The sequence below is a fragment of the Melanaphis sacchari genome, unplaced genomic scaffold, assembly GCF_002803265.2.
Source record: "Melanaphis sacchari strain LSU unplaced genomic scaffold, SCAv2.0 Contig31_pilon_pilon, whole genome shotgun sequence".
Lineage (NCBI taxonomy): Eukaryota > Metazoa > Arthropoda > Insecta > Hemiptera > Aphididae > Melanaphis > Melanaphis sacchari.
Window position 1 is genome coordinate 767,135 of NW_020271193.1, and position 22,101 is coordinate 789,235.

A 22,101-nucleotide genomic window follows, 5' to 3' on the forward strand; every position below is an offset into this window, starting at 1 on the left:
GTTTTTATGGAGTATTACGTTTTAAGATTGATTTCGAAGTTAAAATAATTACCTAATTAATTAATTAATGTGATTACAATATTTAAAATATTTTATTAAAGAAAAATAAGAATATTATATTAGGTTTAGTTAATAGTTTTTGAAATTGCCACGTTTATTGCACATATCAAAGACGATAAACAATGCGTGCTTGGATAGTTTAATCAGTAAAATCATGGAAGAAGTAATTTAATGCTGCGCCATTCGTACATTCCATGCTCCGCGCCGGTGGACTGGCGCATCCCCACTCAAACGCTTATTCCCCCGGAATCGATGATGTTTTGTTATTCTTCGAGAACACGGACAAGATGGCCGATTAGGTTAAACGAGTGATTTTTAATGTTTTCATGTTGATAATTCGTTGCTGTGCGCGTTTTAAATTAAATGTTATACAAAATATTCGAGTGTATATCGCCAGCGATCAAGTGTTACGTTCGTCAAAGGCCGAGGCTGCCGCAATCAGTTTTCCTGTGCTCAATAAACCGACACGTTCGTAATGTTTACGTTCCAGGTACATGTACAAATTGAATTATTTACTTGACATTTACTCGAATGTTCGTGGGTTTCCAGTATGTAGTTGGTTTGAAAAAACTATCCAACGTCAAGACACGTCCGTCAGTATTTGCTTGGAACTCGGTGGTTCCCCGGCACCGGTGTTTACGATGCAATTTTTCATCTGACGAACACTGAAATGGCGGTATTTTCATTTTAACACTAAGTTCACATTTGCTTATCACTTGTTTGCCGGTTTACGCCGTTTTCCAAACATTGTTTATCTGCCCATTTAAAGTTGTCCACTCACATTTAATAATCCGTCCAGATTATAATAGGCCAGTGACTATAAATAATAATCAACCTATAGAGTATCAAGCATCATTGTTTTGGTCCTACCACCATCATTTAGTAATTGTTGTGAACACGATACTATAGGGTTTTTGTGTGATGATAATTATTTTAGAACTCATTTTTTAATAGTGTTTCAGCTTGTATTTTTTGCAAGTAAATTTTATTTTGTATTTTATTTATCACATTAAGAAAAAAAAATTGCAACTCGACACTATAAAACTTTTTACCTATTCATTACGATTTTATATAAATAACTTAAATAAATACTATATTGGTTATATCACAACTTTTAATTTTTTTCTGGATCACTGAATTAAAACTTATTTTTATTGTGTTTTCTGATAAAATTATTACATTTTTATTTATCACATGCAGATTTTGGCTATTACATTGTATAGATTTGTTTTATTTATTTCATAAATATTTATTTACATTTTAAAACTACAATAGTGTATTGCATTGAGTTATTTTTGTAACAATTAATGGTTTAACATAAGTGATCCATATTTTTTCTTACCTAAATAAGCTTTGTTATTGTACCTATACCTAAAAATAACTTGGTAATCAATAGTTATTTTTGTTATTTTAAATATTTTAAATAAAAAATACTGTCAACTATTGCTAATATTAGAACCAAAAACCAATATATTAAAACAAAATTTCTATCTATTAAAATTACTTTATAATACAAGTTAGTGAAAAGATCAAAGTTTTGTTCTTGAGTGTCATAAAACTTAGTTTAGCATGTACGTTTTATTAATAATTCATTCACTTAATTTTAAACTATTAACTACAAAGTAATTTTATAAATTTTTACTGTATTGATTGTTAATATTCAAATGCATGTAGGTAGGCACTGTCTTTTTTTAAAAATTTGTATATTTACTCCTACTCTAAATTGAATAGTAAGTTAACATACAACATCTGTTATTGATTTTTTTGGTATAAAAACTGACTTTTTTTAATCTTACTTATTAATATAACATATTTAATATAAAATTTACACTTTTGTAATATTTATTGAATCTATAGTATAAATAGTATTATTTAGATAACAGTATAATTGACAAGTGATAAAACAAATTACTATGTTTGTCATTGTTATTGATAACATAAGGATTACTTACTTTATTTTTTATTAAATTATTTTCACATTTTTGTCCAGTATTTAACTGATTAAATAAATTTAATACAATTTTAAATATATATTTATAAAATTATGTTAAGATATTTATATTCAAAATAATTTAATAACGTTCAAGGCAATTTATAAATTATTAATTAGGTTCAAGAAACCTTATCCACGGGTCACATTAATATTATATTTTTTTAATATAGTTTAGTTATTAGTTAAGTCGTCAAGTCAGTAGTCTAATACTAGACAAGTATGTAGTGTTAAATCATGTGTTACTAAATTATTATATACATTTTGTTTCAAGAAATTATTAATATTTTCAATGTTACTTTTATTATTTTTTATTGATTTCTGGATAACATTCGATAATAAATATCACGCAGGTATACAAACGTCATCATATGACGAATTTTAATTAATCATTTCGTTTTCCCGCCAAAAATAAATTGTTATTTGATAATTCTTTTTAAACCCCTTTTACACCTAATCGTCTCTGTATATTTTTCATATAACTTATCTTTCACAATAATATACGTTTAATTTATTTATATCGGAAGTCAGTATTAGGTGCACCATGTCTGCCAAATGTTTCTCGCCTAGCAGCCGATCAACTTATAAATTAGTGTAGAAAAATTGTAATGGGAATAGTTACAAGCCATCTTATAACAGAGGGAAAGTACAGACGAAGTGTAGGCGCGCAAAGAGATTCAATGTAAACCAATTCGGCTGTTGGGGTCGAAGAGTTTTTTTCAACCGTTCTGTCGACACGGAATTTTTGTTGGTGTAAAAAACATTGCACGTAACTAATGAATAATGTTATAGAAACTATGATGTCTCGTGCATCGGAGGAACGAATTTTGAATTTTTGATCGTCGCAAACTTATCCGTAAACAAAAATAATAAAAAACATTCGGCCATGATAACTTGCAATAAGTTTCATGATCGTGGATGCGGTGGTGGTGGCGGTAGGACGGTGCCACCGTATCACGCGAGTCCCGCGGAAATCGGGAGTGCGCGCACACCACAGGCGCGTGTGGTGTCGTTCGTCGGCGCGTCCCACTGTCGTTTCCCAGTTGGACGATAATCCACGGTATGCATTTAAGTCGGCGGATTCCGTTGCGTTTATGGGTGGGGGGTTGGCCTCGCTAGGCGGTAACGCCGTCCTGCCCACTGGCGTGCGTAAAAATACTGCATGGTGCGTGCGGGTGCGCACGCTTTTTTACACACACAAATGACTGATAATAATAATGTGAATGACTAGTGTGATAAACGTCTGCAGTTCCCCGGGTAGTAACGAACATGGTCGCACGATGATGTTAGGCGTAGGCATTACAGTACGGATGTGTGTTTCTAAAATCAAAATTATCCGTTGTAAGCGTTACGAATTCAGTGTAAAAACTTTTATATAATTAACCGATTATCAAAGTTGATGTAGTTAATTATCACGTCTATAATTCAAAATTAATGAAATTACAATAATTATGTATTGAATTTGTTTATACTTAAAGTATTTAAATGATTATTATTAGGTACTTTTAAAATTTAAATACAATTGTATTCGAATATTAGATTAAAAAAAGCTACAGTCGATTAAACCAATAGGACTCCAAGATTTAAACTTCAAATTTTTTTTTAATTATTATTATATTACTCATTGACTCATTTATGTGTTGCTTAATTCAATGAAATATTATCATCTTTAATCGTAGTAATTTTAGTCCATCAATGGTTAGATACGGAATGGTCTGGTTATGTTTTCTTATTGCCGTATAAATCGTATATTATTGTATTATAATATTACTGTCGTACCGCTGCTTTGTTGTCGGATGCGCACGCGTGCCACAGCCGGCCGGCCTCCATTCCCCTCGAGCACCCCATCAAGGGCCCCATCCCAGTTAACCGCCGCCGTGGCCTTGCCACAGTATAGTAGTACAACTCTAGACTGCAGAGAAGCGTTCTAACTCTCTCACATACCACCTCACTCCTTTCCATCAAGTCAATATGATAGTCAATAATATTATTATTTTGAGCGCTTCCCGATGCCTCTCCCCTCACAACAACATATTTTTATAGAAATAATTATTGATGCACCACAAAAAATATAATATATCCGTTTCTACTTTTCTGTGATTTATTATTGCTATTCGAAACGTGACTATTATTATTATACTCAGTGGCGTATTTTAAAAATATTTTGTGGGGAGGTCTACAGTATGCACATAAATTATTTATTATTATAAATTATGATAGTTTATAACAGTTTTTCTGTGCGATTAAGTCTTTATCACAAAGATACCCAATACCTATTGGTTTTATCGCACTTCATATTTAGCCGCAAGTTGTAAACCTGTCGTTAGAATAAAATTTCTATGCTTATTACTTGACTATGCTGATAGAAAATGTATTTGTTTTTTCTTTACTCTGAGGGGCCTAGTACCCCTGGATCCAACATTGACATATTGACGTTTTTCCTAACAGTTTTTAATTTCCCGCCAAAATTATTTTGTTATGAAATTTAATTTTTCGTTAACAATTCAACCTCTATTAAAATATGTATTATTTATGAAACATAAGTAATGTACAGTCTATATTAAATATTATTTAGTCTACTCTATAAACTAAGGCCATTGATTAAATAATTGTTTAATATATATTACATACAAATTATTTTTTATGACATTCAAAATATTCAAGAATTTCAAACTATTTATTTTTACTTTTAATTAATTAGATTATACTATATGTTAAACAACAATTAATGCCATCTTTAATTTATAACTGTTTTCACTTACAATCATATTTTATAAATTTAAATATTTAATGTGATTTTCATTATATTGATAAACTACGGTTTATTTGAATTTGATGACTTTTTTTTAGCTTATAAAATAATATTTTTTTTAGACAAAATAATAAGTTTAAATAAATGTACTTTAGTAAAAATTACTTTTCTAAAATTATATTATTTTTATTTCGTAGGCACTCATTATTATAATCTATTGTAACTATATAATTAAAATATAAATCATAAATTATTATTGATGTTTTTACCTATCGTTATACTATAATTTTGAGATTAATGATTATAGATAATATTTAATAATTAATTTCTAATTTATGTTAATATAATAACTCCCAAAAGACAATTTATTTACCTTAAAATTAAAAGTCATATGCTATTTTGTATATTTTTTAAGAGATATGTTTTAATATAAATTTTAATTTTTAGGATAGAGCTAAAGTGAGTTGGTGATGGAATCGGATGGTAACGTCAGGACACCGGGAAGCGCCGCTTACTTTCTTGTAGGTTCGAGTCGCGTACCATGTGGTCAGGCTGTCTCTGGCCAGTTGACCATTCCTGTTGGACGTCCGATGTCCAATCAGGATGTATCAGGACCCAGTCTCATCGTTCAGATGACACCATCCCGCAGTCAAACACAAGATCACCATGCACGTGCCACTGTGGTGCGCACCACAAATCAACCAGTCACCATGCATCGTTTCCCTTTGCAGCTCAATCATGCCAGCGCCAATCATATACTATCACCAAACCAACACTTCAAACAAATACCAGTTTATCAAGTAATAATCAAAACTTAAATCTATTTTACACAATTTTATTATTTTTATTTATTTATTATTAACAGAGAAATGCCAGTTCCATTCAAATGGAATCAGTTCGAAAAAATGTTTTTGTTTCAACTCAAGTTGCCTCACCACAACTACCTTACAACCGAGTAGGGTTAACACCTCATATGTTAATGACATATATGCCACCTCGTAATCGTCAATCAAATAACCAACGACCCCGTGTTGTTCCAGTAAATCGGCCTAAGTATGCTTTCATAAACAAATTTTTTTACATTTTTATAAATAATTATCAAATTAATTTTTCTTTTAGCCCTATGTTAAGACGAGATCATTGCCCTAGTGATGATGAATTATTGGAAGTGACTGAACATAGACCTGTATATGATGCAAAAAAACCTGCAGAGGTTTGTAATTTATTACTGATTTATCTTTTAATTGATATATATATAATACTAAATTCAATATCTAAAAATATGAAAATAATTTTCAGTTAATTAAAGTGGAACACAACTATTGTTTTGTTCCAAGAGTGTCACCTCAACGAACAAACCAAATAAATGGTTTAACATCAACAATAAATGTTTCTTCTGGTCAATCTTGTATAGTATCACCTACAGTTTCACAGATACCACCTCAAACTCAATATAATGTTGTAAATAATAATAATAATAATAATAATAACAAAGGTAAATACAGATGTTTAAACAAACTTCATTAATAATAAAAATTATTTAGTCAATTCTTATTTTATAACTTAATATTTTTAATTTTGTGTTATTATTTTAATTTAGTTATCCAAAAGTCAGTAAGTATTCCAAATAATGTGCCAATATCAACATCTGAATCCTTACAATCATTACAATCTTTGGTAAAACATGAACCACAAGTTCAAGTAGAAAGTGAATTAAGCGCTAGTGATCATGATCTCGATGGCCAAGGTGAAGAAACTGATACTGCACCAGAGGCTGTTGCCGAAGGCAAAGATAATGTTAAGTCAGAAGAACCTGCTGTAACAAGATGTATCTGGTAAGTTTTAAACGTCTAGAATATTTTTTAATGAATAGGATTTCATAATCTTAGAATAATTCTAAATTTTATCAAGTGAATTAAACCATATTTTATAAATACTATGACTAACTTAGTTGTTTCTTCAATAATTACTGAAAAATACAATTTTTTTTTTTAACCTTATTTGTATCTTCACATTAATTTTTCAAAATTAACCACTACTATTTACTAATAGTTATATTAGTTTTGATATTAATTGTTTTGTATAAAAAAACGGTAAAAAAATTGAAGCACGTTATTTATTATTAATGTATTTCACATTTGTTTTAATGATATGACGTAATTACTGTTAATTTATTATCTAAAATAACAAGTTATACCATGTATATTATTATTATTATTTTATTAAAAATAATATTTATTATTAGGTTTGGATTTCTTAGTAAAAATGAAAATAGGTTTCTATTCTAATTATAAATATATGTTAATTATTAATTTATCATTGTAGGCTCTGTGTTGTATCATTATATATAATATATCTGCAGATAACATCCTTATGTACTTAGCAATGTACACTAGCCATTAAATATATCACCAGTATCTGTAGGTTTTGTGTCGTATGTTTTATTAGGTACTTACCACCAGAACTTTTAAAAATAAAAAATAAAACAGAAAATCATTTTATTGCAAAATCAATATTTAAAAAAAAATTGATTTTGTTTTTCTGGCAATACAGACATTTGAAATTTATAAATTTTTTTTAGTTAATTTCGATTAATATTAATAACATTTTTTCCGTGTTAAATACCTGGAAAATATAGTAAAAGATCCCGTTTAATTTGAAAATTTGGAAATTTATAAAATGTTTAAAATTTATTGTTAAGACTAGAAAAATTAATAGAAAGTTCTTCATTAATATTACTTAAACTATAAAAATAAAAAAAATATATTGCATAACATTTTTTATTGACATTTTAATACTATCCTTTAAATGGAACTTTATTCTTAAATGATGAACAATGTTAATTATTAAATTTTATAAGCATATAAATTTCAATGTCGTATTTAAAAACTAAGAGCAAAATTTAACTTTCTCTAACACTATTAGTAAAATAAATAACTTTAGTAATATAAAAGAAAACTTATCATGAAATATATTTTGTGACAATAAACTAAATAACTGCCATCTATGCTCAGGATTTTTTTTTTTATCAAATGGTATATTATTGAATTAAAATTTAACACATCTATTACAGCGACTCAATCAATCAATATCTTCTGTACAGCAGTGTTACCCACTTGCCTACTTAATTAAATTTTGATATTTAACATGCTTATAATTAAATTTATCATCAAAATATCAAAAGAGCACTTTCAATAAACCACTGAAAATGTTACCTACTTAAAGTTTAATAATAACCTATTAAAACTAATAAAACGAAATAAACTTGAAGATAATTTTATACTGATTAATAAGATGGTGGCAATACATAAAAAGTAGAAATAATCTTATTTATATTGCTGTTTAATTTTTTCAATACTTTGTCTTATTTTTATTTAATTTATTTTTCAGTGAAATGGAACATGATGATGGATTTATGATAAGCTGTGACAAATGCTTGTAAGTATTTTAGATTGCGTGAATATTTGTTATTTTAACTCATTAAAATTAAAATATATGTGATCATTTAGAGTTTGGCAACATGTTGATTGTGTATTGGAGAGTAGAAATAATCTGCCTGAAGAATATTTATGTGAACGTTGTTCACCGAGACCTTTTAATAAAGAAGCAGCAGCAGCTCTACAACATATGAAACTAGCTAAAAGAATAGCGATGGCTTCAGCATCACACTTACGACATTCTAGTGACTCGGATCTCTCTTCAGAACTAGGTAAATTAGTTTTAATTATTTTAAATTTATGTCATTTTACATAAAAGTTAATATACCATTATTTTTATAAATACATTATAAACATATTATAATAAGTGTTTATTCAGCCATTTATGTCTGAACAAATGTCTCTTTAGTCTTGACTAAAAACATTAGTTAGGTTGAGAAATCTTACTCTTGTTTCCTTAATTTGAATTTGTAGTAATTATTATAAAAATAAACTCTATAAAAAAATATATTTTAGCCATGCTTGGACTAAAAATTTAATTTTTAGTACCAGTTTAAACATTAAAAACTAACCTTTTACTATTTAGCTGATAGCTAAATGTAGTAAGTATAGCTGGCTGTAGTAGGTAGAAAGTAAAAATGCCTTGCTATACATTTGTTAAAACTTGTCCAAATCGTCAGATCCCAAACGGCTCCTGTCTATTCTTTTCTTATGACTCCCATCAAAAATGGTTTTAAAACCAGGTAAATTCCTAAACAGCTCCCGTTGAAAAAAAATCTACAAACAGGTTCAATTGTATGATTGTAAACTCTACAATAATAACAAGCACTCGTCGAAAAAATCATTTACGAGTTTTCATCAAATAAAATTATACGCATAGACTATATAAAAAAATTGTGCCCAACAAATTTACTCGATATATGATTTTTTTTTTTTAGTATATTTATTTATATAAACATTTTTTCATTATTTATATTTTTTAACGTTAACAATTTAAAATTTCATATTATACTATAATTTTAATAATTTAGTTAGTGTACACCAAAACATTGTTAATCACACCTCTTTTAAGAGACAGTTCTATGTCTGTATAAAGTGGGAAAAAAATTGTGTTGTAAAAATCCAGAGCCGCTTAGGGATTTACCTGATCGTTAAACCTTTTTGGACGGGAGCCAAATGGGCTACGACCGTCCAAATCTGATTTATGTATCAACATATCATTATATTTTTTCTAATATATCATATACTGAGAATGGTAAGAAAAGTTCATTATTGGTCACCACTTACCATATTATGTATAGTGACATTTTCAGAGGCAACAAAAGTGTGACTTGAAAATAATATATTGAATGATTCAAAATGTATGTTAAAGCCTTTTTATTTTATAAATATTCATAAAAATAAAAAATCAGTAAAAAATGTTTAGTACAAAAGTTTTTTATTTAGAAAATATCTTAAATTATTAGTAATTTTATATATTATAAGTGACAATTGAGTGTTAACTTTTGAAATTCAAATGGTAATCTATATTTTTGTAATATAATGAATTTTTTTATTATTATTATTTAACTACTTAAAAAATTGAAATTTAGATGAGCGATATGATAGTACAGGGATAGTTCATAAAACATTGATCTACTATTCTGCTCACCTTCACTTAAAATACTTTAACTCAAACTACTCATCCAATTTTTTTATGTACAGAAATTTTCAAAAAACTATTTTGCTTCAGAATATGAAATTAATTAATGTTATACAAAAAAATATAAAAACAATTAACTACAACAATAAGAAAAATTTCAAAAAGCATCATTTTCAGTACTTATGATTCTTTATGTTTTATTATGTTTTTTCTTTAATTTTGTTATTTTTCTACTTATATTTATTATCATGATTATTTCACAGATATTCCCATAGAGCGTAGCAATATTCAAAATAAAAGAAAAAAGTATAAGAGCAGACAAAAAAATACTCCTAAACGAAAGCCAAATGGTTTGCCATCATCTCAAATCAAACAACGTCGAAAAAGTGGTCCATCACCTGGCCCAAGAAAAAAAGGTTCAATGACTCCTGAAAAAAAGGCATTAGCTGAAGAACGTAAAAAAATGTTAATTAAACGTAAAGAAATGTTGTTGGAAAAAAAAAGATTAGCAGCGATGGATAAAAAAAAGAAAGTGAATCAAGAAAAGAAAATAATACAAAAAAAGAAGGTAAATTATTTGAACCATTTTTAAAAAATGAATATACTAAAATAATTTGTAAATTTAAATTGATTATAGACAATTGATTACTCTTCTGATGATGAACCAAAAATATTTAAAGCTGACAAACCGAATAAACAGCACACTAAATCTAATACTGAGCAATCTGTTGATCAATTACGAAATTGGATTGATAAGTATGAAGAAGCTGTTACAAATCATTATTCACAAGAATTACGTGCTCGTTTATCTGCAATTAAACCAAATGGTAGTGTATCAACCGGAGAACTTCGTACTCCAGTCAAAATTCCCATTAGTAGAACAAAAATTTCCTTACTTCCTAGTGGGATAAAAGTGTGTATATTATATTAATTCTATTTTTTAATGTTTTGTATATTTATGTTAATTTATAAATTATTTTTTTAGATGTTAGTCAGTAGTTCAGTATTGACTTGTAATCAACCTATTGTTGAAGTTCGAGGAAAATTTACTTGGACTGGATCATTGGCATACAAGGATCCCATACCTAATCGAACAGACCCATATGTATTTTTTTATGTGGTTCGATTTTCTACAGATTGTGATATAGAAGTTTGTGTTGATTGTCGTACATATGGTAATGATGCACGTTTTGTCCGACGCTCATGTAAACCAAATGCAGAGGTAAAAATTTGCTTATTAGTTTACTTTTTAAAATATTTTCAAAAAAAAAATGTTTGTTTTGTTTTTTTTTTTAGCTAAAACATTATATTGAAAAAGGTTCTATTCATTTGTACATAGTCGCAAATCGATATATTGAAAAAAATACAGAAATTACCATAAATCATCAGGCTGCAGTTCCAATTAAACGATGTAACTGTGGTGATCCATCAACATGTACAGCTTCTATAAGCCCTATACCTCATATAACAACACCACCTATTCCTGTTGTACCTAAAAGTTCTTCTTCATCGCCATTAATTGATCCAACTGTTAGTAATTCTTCAGATGATGAAAATAAACCTCAAAGAAATAAAAGAACTAGACAACAAAGAAATATGAAAAAACCTAATAAGAAAATAGTTAAAAGAACATTACCTAAGATTGAAACACCCCCTCCACCTCTACCACAACCACTACCATCACTACTACCACATCCTCTTACACCAGTTAAAAATAAAGAACCCAATGGGCCTGGTAGGCCAAAAAGTCCTGTCAAAAAGGTAGAAACAAGCCCTGAGCCTGACCTTAAATCCAATAACAATGATAATAAACTGGTGAAAAGAACAAATGAGATGGTAAGAACTTTTGTAATACCTAAACAAATATTTTTTAACCTTAATTTAATTTTATAGTCAAGAGAAGAGAGAAAAATGGTGGCTATTATGAAGGCTTTTGAAAGAATGGAAAAAAAAGAGGCACGAAAACAAGAATCAAGGTCACATAAAGATACAGATTCCTTCAATAATTCTTCACCTCATAATTTAAATAGAAACAGAGTTCGAAAAAGTGTTGTGAAGTAAGTTTATTTAAGACTGACTGGATGAATGTATATTACCATAATATTAAGTAAAATTGTTGGTAAATTACATTAATTTTATTTTTATCATATTGTGAGCTGTTAACATTATAGTGTTTATAGCTAATGATATTATCATAAAACTTTCAAGTTTAAACACCATTATTGAATCAATGAAATCAATTTTTATAAATGAATCTTGTTTTTATTTATTTTTTATAGAAGGAAACAACGGCCATCTAACAAAAACAATCGTTCTAAGTCAACAAGAACAAATAGACCACAACGTAGAGCAGCTACAATTTCATCTCGTACCTATAACAGTTCATCAGATGAAGATGACAATAATAATGATGATGATGATGATGAGGAAGAGGATAGAAAAGGTCGTTTATTGTCCAAAAAACGTGTTCAGAACCGATGTAAATTTTCAGTACGCTTCCAACACAGGCCATCTGCTCTTTCCTCTATTCCTCGATCTATGTTAAGGCGATCACCACACAGTAGTCTACTCAATACTCCCAGTAAGATAGACAGTGAAGAAGCTAGTGGTAGTGAAGGAACTCCTCCAGCCCCGTTATCTAATACATGTATGTTAGTAGCTGCTGCAGTTGGACCTCTTGCACCGGGCTTCAAATTTCCCAATACAAAAAAAGTAATTTTCCATTAACAAAAATACTTTATTTATTTATTGATAATATTTTGTTTAGGACTTCGTTAACTCATGGGTAAAATCTGAAGGAAACTCTCCAACTGGAAGTGAGGATTTAAAATTAGGCGAATCAGGTTGTGCAAAAAAAAGATGGCTACAGCAAGCTATTAGTGAACAAGGTATTGATAATATTAATAACTTTTAATTTGTGTTAAAGAGAAATTATATTCTTTAAATAGTAAAAACATTATATTATCAATATTAATCATTAATATTCTATTTAGATTCGGTCGGAATTAGTAATGGAGATCAACAGGTAGGTCCATTAAAAAAACGACGAATGGCACGAGAATCTATGTCTGATTGTCCATCACCAACAGTTCCTGGTTCAGGACATATGAATTTTGCTGATGATGATGTTATTGAAGACGAAGAAGTAGAGCAAGCATCTCGAAATATTGCTTCTATTGACTCCAAATTAGCCATATTTGAGGTAAATAAAACATTAATTTTAAAATTAAACATTTACTTATCATTTTAATGTTTTTTATATTCAGAATAAGAGTATACCATTAATGGATTTGCAAAAATCATCTAACACCGTAGCCTTAGTTGAATCATTTTTGGGTGAATTTAAACCTGATGATGATGGTGCATCAGAACTTGTTACACAAGACAAATCTAATGTTAAAACAACAGTTGACATAAAAAATGAAGCAGTTGATGATCCTCAATCAACCCAAGAAACTTTAATCAATAAAAAAGCATCTATAAAACATGAAAACAAAGTTTCAAATGAAGTCACTGATCAACCAGATACTACTAATGTCTGTTCACCAGTTAATAAGCCTAATGATATTATAAAAGAAACTGTTGAAGAATGTGTGATGCCTGTTGTAATACAACCGCCTTCTTCTCCTCCACCTCCTCCTCCACCGCCGCCACCTCCAGTCAAGCGAAAGGTAAGGTTATCTTGTAATTATTATTTTAATTATTAATCTTTTTAATTAAACATTTAAAATTATGTATTCCAGCTTTCATTATCTGAGTATAGAAGGCGTAAAGAATCACAAGCAACTGTCACCAAAGAAAAAGATGTTGAAACTGGAACCAGTGATACTCGACCATCACCGTCTGTGTCCCCTACTACAACTCTTGCAGCTTATGAAGAGATTACTCAACAAGTCATTGCCAAATCACTTGAATTGGAGTCAAAATTGGCATTGCAATCCAATCCATCTCTATTTGAAACAACTATATCCAAAGAAGAACCAAAACAATGGGAAAACCTAAATGATAGGTTAAGGAGACAATTTGGAGTCAATATCACTGAAGACTTACCTAAAAGACATCCGAGATTGTCACCTCCACCTGAATTCATACCCACACCTATTGAGTCTTCACGATGTAAGAATTTTGAAATTAGCTATACCCTTAAATTATAAAATTTTAAAGTAAAAAATAGAGCAATGTACTTAAAACTTGAATGAAAACAAAGATAATTCAATTAAACTTAACAGAATGATTTTTATAAAATAATACATTTATTTTTAATTTATTCACTTAATATCAAATTATAAAAACAATCATAGAAATTTTAAACGGAATGAGTTTATTTATGAGCTATTTATTTAAGAATATTGTCACACTCTTATAAATCTGTATTTCAATATTAAGTTAAAAAATGTATGATAATGTTGCTATATTATAAGAAATAATTGAATATAACATTACAGAGATTCAAAGTTTTAAAATTTTGTTTTTTGAAAACAAAAGAAAAAATATAGTAAATAACCAATAGCCAGTTTATTATTTTTTTATTTAAATTTTAAGCATTTTCTGGCCATTTATATTTATTCAATACAATCTCCATTAATTATTCATCCAACTTTATTTATGTAAATTTTATTTTTATCTTGTAGGTAATACAAATTTTGTGACTAAAAAAATACACAGATAAATGTTATATTTAATATAATTGCTTGTTTCAGATTCATATTACCATCGCTCTGATGAGCAACTTTATTCTTGCGCGAAAGAAGATTTATTGTTACCATCGACTGCTGTCCATGACAATGGTCCTCCAAAGCTTTTTAGTCCTCCATCACAAGCGTATTTTTCAACTATGTTTTTTAGACAGCCACCACCCCCGCCACCTCCACCGCCGCCCCCTATATGATTTATTGTTGTGTTTCATAACAAATGCAATATATATTACACACCAATAAATAATTATTATATTAATTGATTAAAAAAATAATTCATAGATTATTTTTTAAATCAACAACTAAAATTTATATAGTATATTTTTTCTTTAAAATAAATGTAAAAAAAAGAAACACCAAAGTAGTGTTTTTGTGTAAATAGATTTATTTTTCCTTCCATTGTCTTTTTGTTGAAATTTCATTGCTTTCAATTGAATGAAATGATACAGTATAATTAAGTTAATTACTTTTATAATAATTATTTATAATTTTATAAAAAAAAAAATAAAAATTATAAAAAATTTGTTACATATTAATATTTAAATGATCAGATGCTTTAAAAAATGTAATATATTTTAATTATTAGAACGCTGTTTTTACATTTTGAATACTATTAATTCAAATTATTGATAAGTCTAAAGAAATTTATAATATATATATTTATTTCTTTTTTATGTTTGTATATTTAGTTATTTAATGACAAATGTTATTTCAAAAAATTTATTATAATTATTATGTAAAAATACAGATATTTTTTGAATAAAAATATATAAGTAAAAATTATAAATATGATGATAGATATATATTATTACTGTAAAATAAATTGTTTAGATTGTAAAGTTTAATATTTTTGTGCAAATTTTAATATTAATAAAAAAAGCGTTTTGAAAAATTTAATCATGGTTTATCTACTTTCAGATTTTAAGCAAAGTAATGTATTGATTAGGTTTTTTTTGTGTTTATTTAATATTATATTGTATGAATTAGTTGCACTTAGAACATTTATATTTTAGGATCAATTTACCATCAGTGCAGTTACAATATTTACATTTTACATCAACATATAAATTATGCTTGCCTTCAGGTATGAAAAATATGATTTTATCTAATTTATTTCCTTCAATATTTTATAATCATGCATAAGCTATTATAAATTAAAAATGTTTATATCAATCACTAAATATATATATCATCTATATTACTAAGTAATAAGTTAAATATTTTTTATTTGAAAATATATAATATATGCATTTTAAGTGTTAATTGCCGATTTACACTATTTACAGACAATATATTCTATATTATTAGGACTTAAATAAAACAATTATTACTATTATACACTAATATAGTAGTTGAAGTAATTTCCAACCTTTTTTATTCTATGCCATATTGCCATCCTTTTGAATTCTGAAAAAATCTCTGTATTATGGCCGTTCAAAAAGTGTGTTTGGGTTACAGGACCAAATGGATTATTGTGAACGTAAAGTAAAAATTTAAACATTAAGACGAGACAACACATCCATACCTTAAATAATTATTTACTGCAACACCTCTATATTGCATAGGCGCACAGTATGTACCTAATATGCTTATTTGTTCGAAATATTGTACGATAAAAAGTATGTCTGACTACTTTATTGTTTACTTCTACCAAGAACAATTTAGGGGTGGTCGAGGTGTGGGGGTCAATGGTCGACAGTATCAGATTTTTAAAACGTATCAATATGAAAATTAAGTGATATACATAATTAAAATTTGATATATGAGCTTAAAAATTTAAAAACATGTAGAGGTGAAAAAAAAATGAGAACAGTAATCTACTGTTGATTTAAAAGTTGATAAATATTTATTTTAAAAAATTATTTTCATTATGAATTTTTATGTCTATAGTCGCGATCACGAAAAAATTGCGTTGGCCTCCACGACCCATTGTAGCCATTGGTTCTAAACATTGACTGTCGCGTTACCGTTACGTATTGTATTCATCGGCACAAATGAGCACTGGCCGGATTTTAGCCAAGTGGCCTTGGCACCCGGATGATACCTACAGTCGTAAAGGGTTCAATATGTTACATTGGGCGTCACCGTTTACGGCCAAAACTTATCGTTTACTTTTCGGCCAATATAGTTTTTTTTTAAATTTACAATTTTAATAACTGAACATATTATTACATTTGTTAAATTAAAAATTAATTTTTATTTGACAAATTTTACTATTTTTGTAGTCTTCATTCTTCAATGTAAGTTTTATTTCGTTCGTAGTTAATTTTTTGGAAGTGAAGATAAATCAGCGTTATTTCTTGTTTGACATAATACAGTGTAAAACGCCATTCAATCAATTATAATGATGTGTCTAAAACTCTAAAGTATACCTATAATATACTCTATGGTCTAAAGGCTATAGATTATAGTAGTAATGCTAAAAATTTGTTCCTTGTTTTCATCTTATCTAATATATAAAATATTATATTATATCATGGAAAACCCATCATATGTTATCGTGGTCATCAATTTGACATGACACACAGTCACACACACATTGTAAGAAACAATTATAAATTTATAAACACTCAGTATAAAATATTTCCAGCATACGTACCTATTCTTTTTAGTACCTACCGAGTCATGATAGACATTGTTTAAAACATAAAAATAATTTACAATGGTTGAATTCATTGAAAGTAACCGGGGAAAATGTTTATTAATTTTTGAAAATTATAAGTTTTCAAAAGCTAATACAAAAGTGGATGGTACAACTACTACAACTCGTTAGAAATGCATTAATTGTAAGTGTGCTGATATATTATATACAAATTAAACAAATACAATTTGTTCCGAAAGCGATAATATAATATACGTAAACCATAATCCGTATACAAAGAATTTAATTGATCGTCAAACGTCAAATACTTAATACAGCTTGTAAAAGAAAAGCTGAAGAGAGACCAAAAAAAATTATCACGGAAGAAATATGAAAAACGTAAGAAAATTTTCCTGTTAATCCTAATGACCTTGCGGGAGTACATAAAGCTTTAGACGATATAAAATCGGTGACAAAAAAAGTAAGTCTTTTTTATTATTAAATGATATAAAAAAAAAAAAATGTAATTTTTTCATGTAACATAAATTTAAAGTTACTAGCTGAAATAGATACAATTTATATCGATGGTAGGTACATTTAAATTTTGTCCTCGGCTTTTTACACAATTATTTACCATTAATTTACTTTAAAATGGTCATTATATTCCTATAATTTTTTGTTTATTCTTAAACAAAAGTTATGAAACTTATGTATACACTTTTAATAAAATTAATAGCCTGTTAAATCAATTTAATATTCAACTTTCTCCAAAACTGGTCACAATAGACTTTGAAATGGCAATTCACAAAGCTGTAGAAGTTGTTTGGCCTAACGTTAAAATAGTGGGTTGTAGATTTCATTTGACTAAAGCTTGGTGGCGAAATGTACAAAAATTTGGATTATCCGTAGATTATAAAAATATGTCATCTGAAATAGGACAATGGATTAGACGTACTTTTGGATTATTATTTTTAGACCCACATGGAGTATCAGTGTTTTGTAAATGATTTTATGTCAGACTCTCCTGATGATGATAGATTAAAAAAATACTGTAATTACTTAACTGACAATATCATAAATGAAAAAAACTTATTTCCACCTCTTGGGCTGCTGCGTCGGCAAGTTTAGTTAGAACTACTAATGCTTGCGAGTCGTTCCACTTTTTAATCAATGCTTTTATAAACATACTCCACCCATAATGAGCTGGTTACTGGTTAGCTATACTTATAAATTAAGTCCAAACAGATGCATATATAAAAATTAAAAGTATCAACATTTTAAAAACACTTCATGATACAAAAAATGTGGAACGGCAACGACAAAATGAAGCTTACATTGAAGACTATAAAAATAATAAGATATGTCGTTACAAATTTGTCAAACAAATATCATATAATTATAAAAAATAAAACTTAATCCGAATGCATATTTTATTATTTTTTTTTTCACAAAAAATTAGGTAATAATTTTTTAAAGAAAACCGTGCTAGTTGAAAAGCAACAGTAGCCAAAAAGGGAAGGGTACATTTCGGCCGAATAGGAGACCACCCGTTACATTAATGTTACAGCCTTTTATGCTCTTTATATTTCTTAAATATATATTGGAAGGGAATAGAGCTCGGTAACGCCGTTCTACATCTTTTCTTTTTTTTGTTTGTTCTGTCGTTTGTACGCTATATTAAGCATATCTTGTGCGTCCATGTGTCTGTTAATATACCTATTAGCTTTTTGTTATATCATTGATATAATGATTTTTTAAAGTTCGTGACACTCAGCCAAAGCAAAAAAATTATTCTTAATGTGTATAATTTTTTTTTAAATGCTTTCGGAAAAAAATATTTGACACCAAACTTTTTTAAAAGTATTCAAAAAATCGCTTCTGAAGCTTGTGGTGTTTCTTGTACAACACTGAGGCGTATATGTGTAATAACAAAAAATCTCTAATTGATGTTAGGGAAGAACCATAATTTAAATTGCACGTGAATTAAAAAAAATGCCAAATTATGAAGGATCCACTAGTCTGGCAGATTTTTAAAAAATATGATTATGGTCGAAAATACTTTTGGAGCGGAACGATATTGTTGCTTTGCATTGTAAATTTTTACGTACCTAACATATGTACACTTCGCCAAATGAAGGATACTAGACCAGTCACAATATTAACTATTCCATTTTTTTTGGTTTTTAAATGTATTCAAAAAACCAAGTGCAACTTGTACAGCATTTTTATGATACAAATTATTACTGTGTACACTAAAATCTCCATCTACATCCATAATTTTAGCAAACTTAGTCAGAGGAATGTTGAAAAATTTATTTAGTATAACATTTTTATCTTTTCCGCCTCTAACAGCGAACAATACACAATATTTGCAAAATAATCCACCTTTAGATGGAGAATATAGCAACCAAGAACAATTTTCAAAATAAGATTTTTTTAAGTAACGTTTCTCATGTTTTCCCTTTTTTAAATGGACACTAAATGAATATATAAATTCATTGGAAGGGATTATTATTCATTTCAAGTAATCCAACTTTAATATAATCAGATGTATTTGATCTATATATATTATATAATTTTCAATATCTGTACTAAAATCATAACAATTTGAAACTAACTGACTTGAATCACTAGTTGAGATTGAAATAATAGACGTTTTCACAGGTTCCTATCATTTGAAATCGAATTTACGGCAGTATGAGTAATAGTTGTAATAGTTGTAGCAGAAGTTATTAGTTCACTATTCTGTAATTTTTGACGTTTGTTAGAATTTCGAATTTCTTCAATTGAGCCACTCATATTTTTAAACAAAAATAAAAAAATATATTTATAAGAAAAGTGAAAACGCAAGAACGTAACGCACAAATTGCCCGACTATTAATGATATAACTATGGTATACATCGATAACCGATCACAGACTGAAGCCACGATTATAAAGATATGTGCTGCGTTCTTCTGTGATACGATACCCAAATAAACTATGCCGATACCACATAATTAGGTAGTACCTAGTTATTATCTTTATCTATATAATAATTTATTATCTTTGTGGAGATTTAGTTTTATCTACTTAGGTATCACAATAAATTAAAATTTTGCTGACATATAATAGTAATTTTATACATTTAAAATTGTTAAGGAGGAACACCCCTTCTTCGCCCCTCCCCCTTGGAGACGCGCCTGGACCAGTGATTTACCTAGATGAAACCTCGGTAAATGTCGAAGAAACAGAAAGGTTAAAAGTACCAATCAACAAAAAAGGTCGTCTGATTATCACACATGCTGGGTCATCACTCATTTCAATACGGATTCGTAGAAGGGTCGAAACTAATTTTCAAATGTCAAGCACGGAATTTTATTGACTGTCATTCATCAATGAACTCAAATGTTTTTAAAACATGGTTTGTAGATATGTTGAAACTATTTCCCGAACCATGCGTTATTGTTATGGATAACACACCATATCATTCCATGTATATAAACAATTATCCAAAAACTATTAAAATAATATTCGAAAAGCTGATGTGCAGAATTGGCTGGAAAACAAAACGTTAATTTTTCATCGTTAGAAACATTAGCCGAACTGTGTGAACGACTTAAATTGTTAATATACCGAAAATACCGTCATTTAAAAGGAATGAATTAGACGAAATCACGAGTTCGATGGGCCATGAAATAATTCGACTTCCACTGTACCACTGTCCGCAGTATAACCCTATCGAACTCATTTGGGTACGAGTCAAGGTGAAATGACAAAAAATAATAATACTTTTAAAACGCTCGACGTCGAAAGACTAATAAACGAAGCATTGGATTCGGTATCGAAAAGTGATTAGAAGAAATGTGTTGAACATGCTGAGAAGATCCAAGATGAGGATAATGAGAAGGAAATTTTGAGATAGTTTGATGGAACCAATTTTTAAATTTTCTTCTGATGACAGTGATTTTAATATTGACGAAGACAGTGAAAATGACATAAAGACTTAATTAAAAATTATTATACTAGTATTTTATTTATTTTTAACTGTTAATAATGTTTATACATTTTTTTTCTTTACATTATAAACATAATTTATTTGTTTGTGTACTATAAAAAAAAAAAAGCGGGCTTTTGTTTAATGATTTATAACCACTTTAGAAGAACTGCCGCTTGGACCATAATGAGCAACTATCATTTTTTGTGACCGCGACAATAGAATCAAAAAAAAGTAAAATCTACATTATACAAGTTTCAGGATAAAAAAAATATTTTTAAACTGATAATTGTGATAGAGAATATAATTTTAAATGATAAATAATTTTTGGAATTAGAGTGAACCTGCCATCATACTAAAAATAGTTGAATATTGTTTGTAATATTTAAAAAAAGGCTCTTGAAAATGTAAAAGGTCACAACAGCAATTTTTGTCAGCAATGTGTTAGTATTTCAAAACACAAAAAAGATAGAAAATTGGTATAAATATTCTGGAATTCTAAAACTTACTTCAATAAGAATTTAAGGGAAAATGGTTAGATTTTGAAGCGAAATATATAAATTTTTGTAGTGATAACTTGGCTGATTTTTTAGCATATTGAAAAATCATATTATGATCATGGTTTAGCAATATGGCATACATATGATGCAAAACATACGAATATACGATCAACACCTATTTAAAATAATTTTACATGTTTAACAATAAAATACAAAAATTAACTGTTTATTTTGTTTTAAGTTTAAGCTTTCATATGATGAAAGGAAAGTTCAAGAAAAATAATATAATAAAGAAATGATTAAAAAATATTATTTATAACTAATTAATACTGAAAATTTCAAGTGGACAATAAGTGGTATGTCTTTAATAAAATAAATGGCAAACAAAAAAATGTATACAATTTAACAAGATAAAATGTAAGGGTTTATCTATTATTATTATAATTGAAAAAAAATAAAGTACTGGTGCA

At 28.0% G+C, this 22,101-nt stretch overlaps 1 protein-coding gene across 3 annotated transcripts; it reads left to right on the plus strand.

The window, feature by feature from the left end:
• Positions 1-311: 311 nt before the first annotated feature.
• On the plus strand, positions 312-14,839 carry LOC112596270 (histone-lysine N-methyltransferase set-26). 3 transcript variants are annotated; one of them, XM_025341799.1, is made up of 20 exons: positions 312-550; positions 610-736; positions 5,250-5,602; positions 5,668-5,855; positions 5,922-6,015; positions 6,102-6,297; positions 6,403-6,637; positions 8,193-8,240; positions 8,312-8,511; positions 10,145-10,449; positions 10,519-10,794; positions 10,867-11,103; positions 11,178-11,717; positions 11,775-11,938; positions 12,161-12,593; positions 12,649-12,769; positions 12,875-13,083; positions 13,148-13,552; positions 13,625-13,997; positions 14,582-14,769. In XM_025341799.1, the coding sequence occupies exons 3-20, from the start codon at positions 5,273-5,275 to the stop codon at positions 14,767-14,769; spliced, it is 4,542 nt and encodes a 1,513-aa protein (XP_025197584.1). In that variant the 5' UTR covers positions 312-550; positions 610-736; positions 5,250-5,272. The 3 variants fall into 3 exon arrangements, with proteins under 3 accessions (XP_025197584.1, XP_025197583.1, XP_025197585.1); XM_025341798.1 differs by lacking the exon at positions 610-736; XM_025341800.1 differs by lacking the exons at positions 312-550; positions 610-736 and having other exon boundaries at positions 5,273-5,602; positions 14,582-14,839.
• Positions 14,840-22,101: the final 7,262 nt, after the last annotated feature.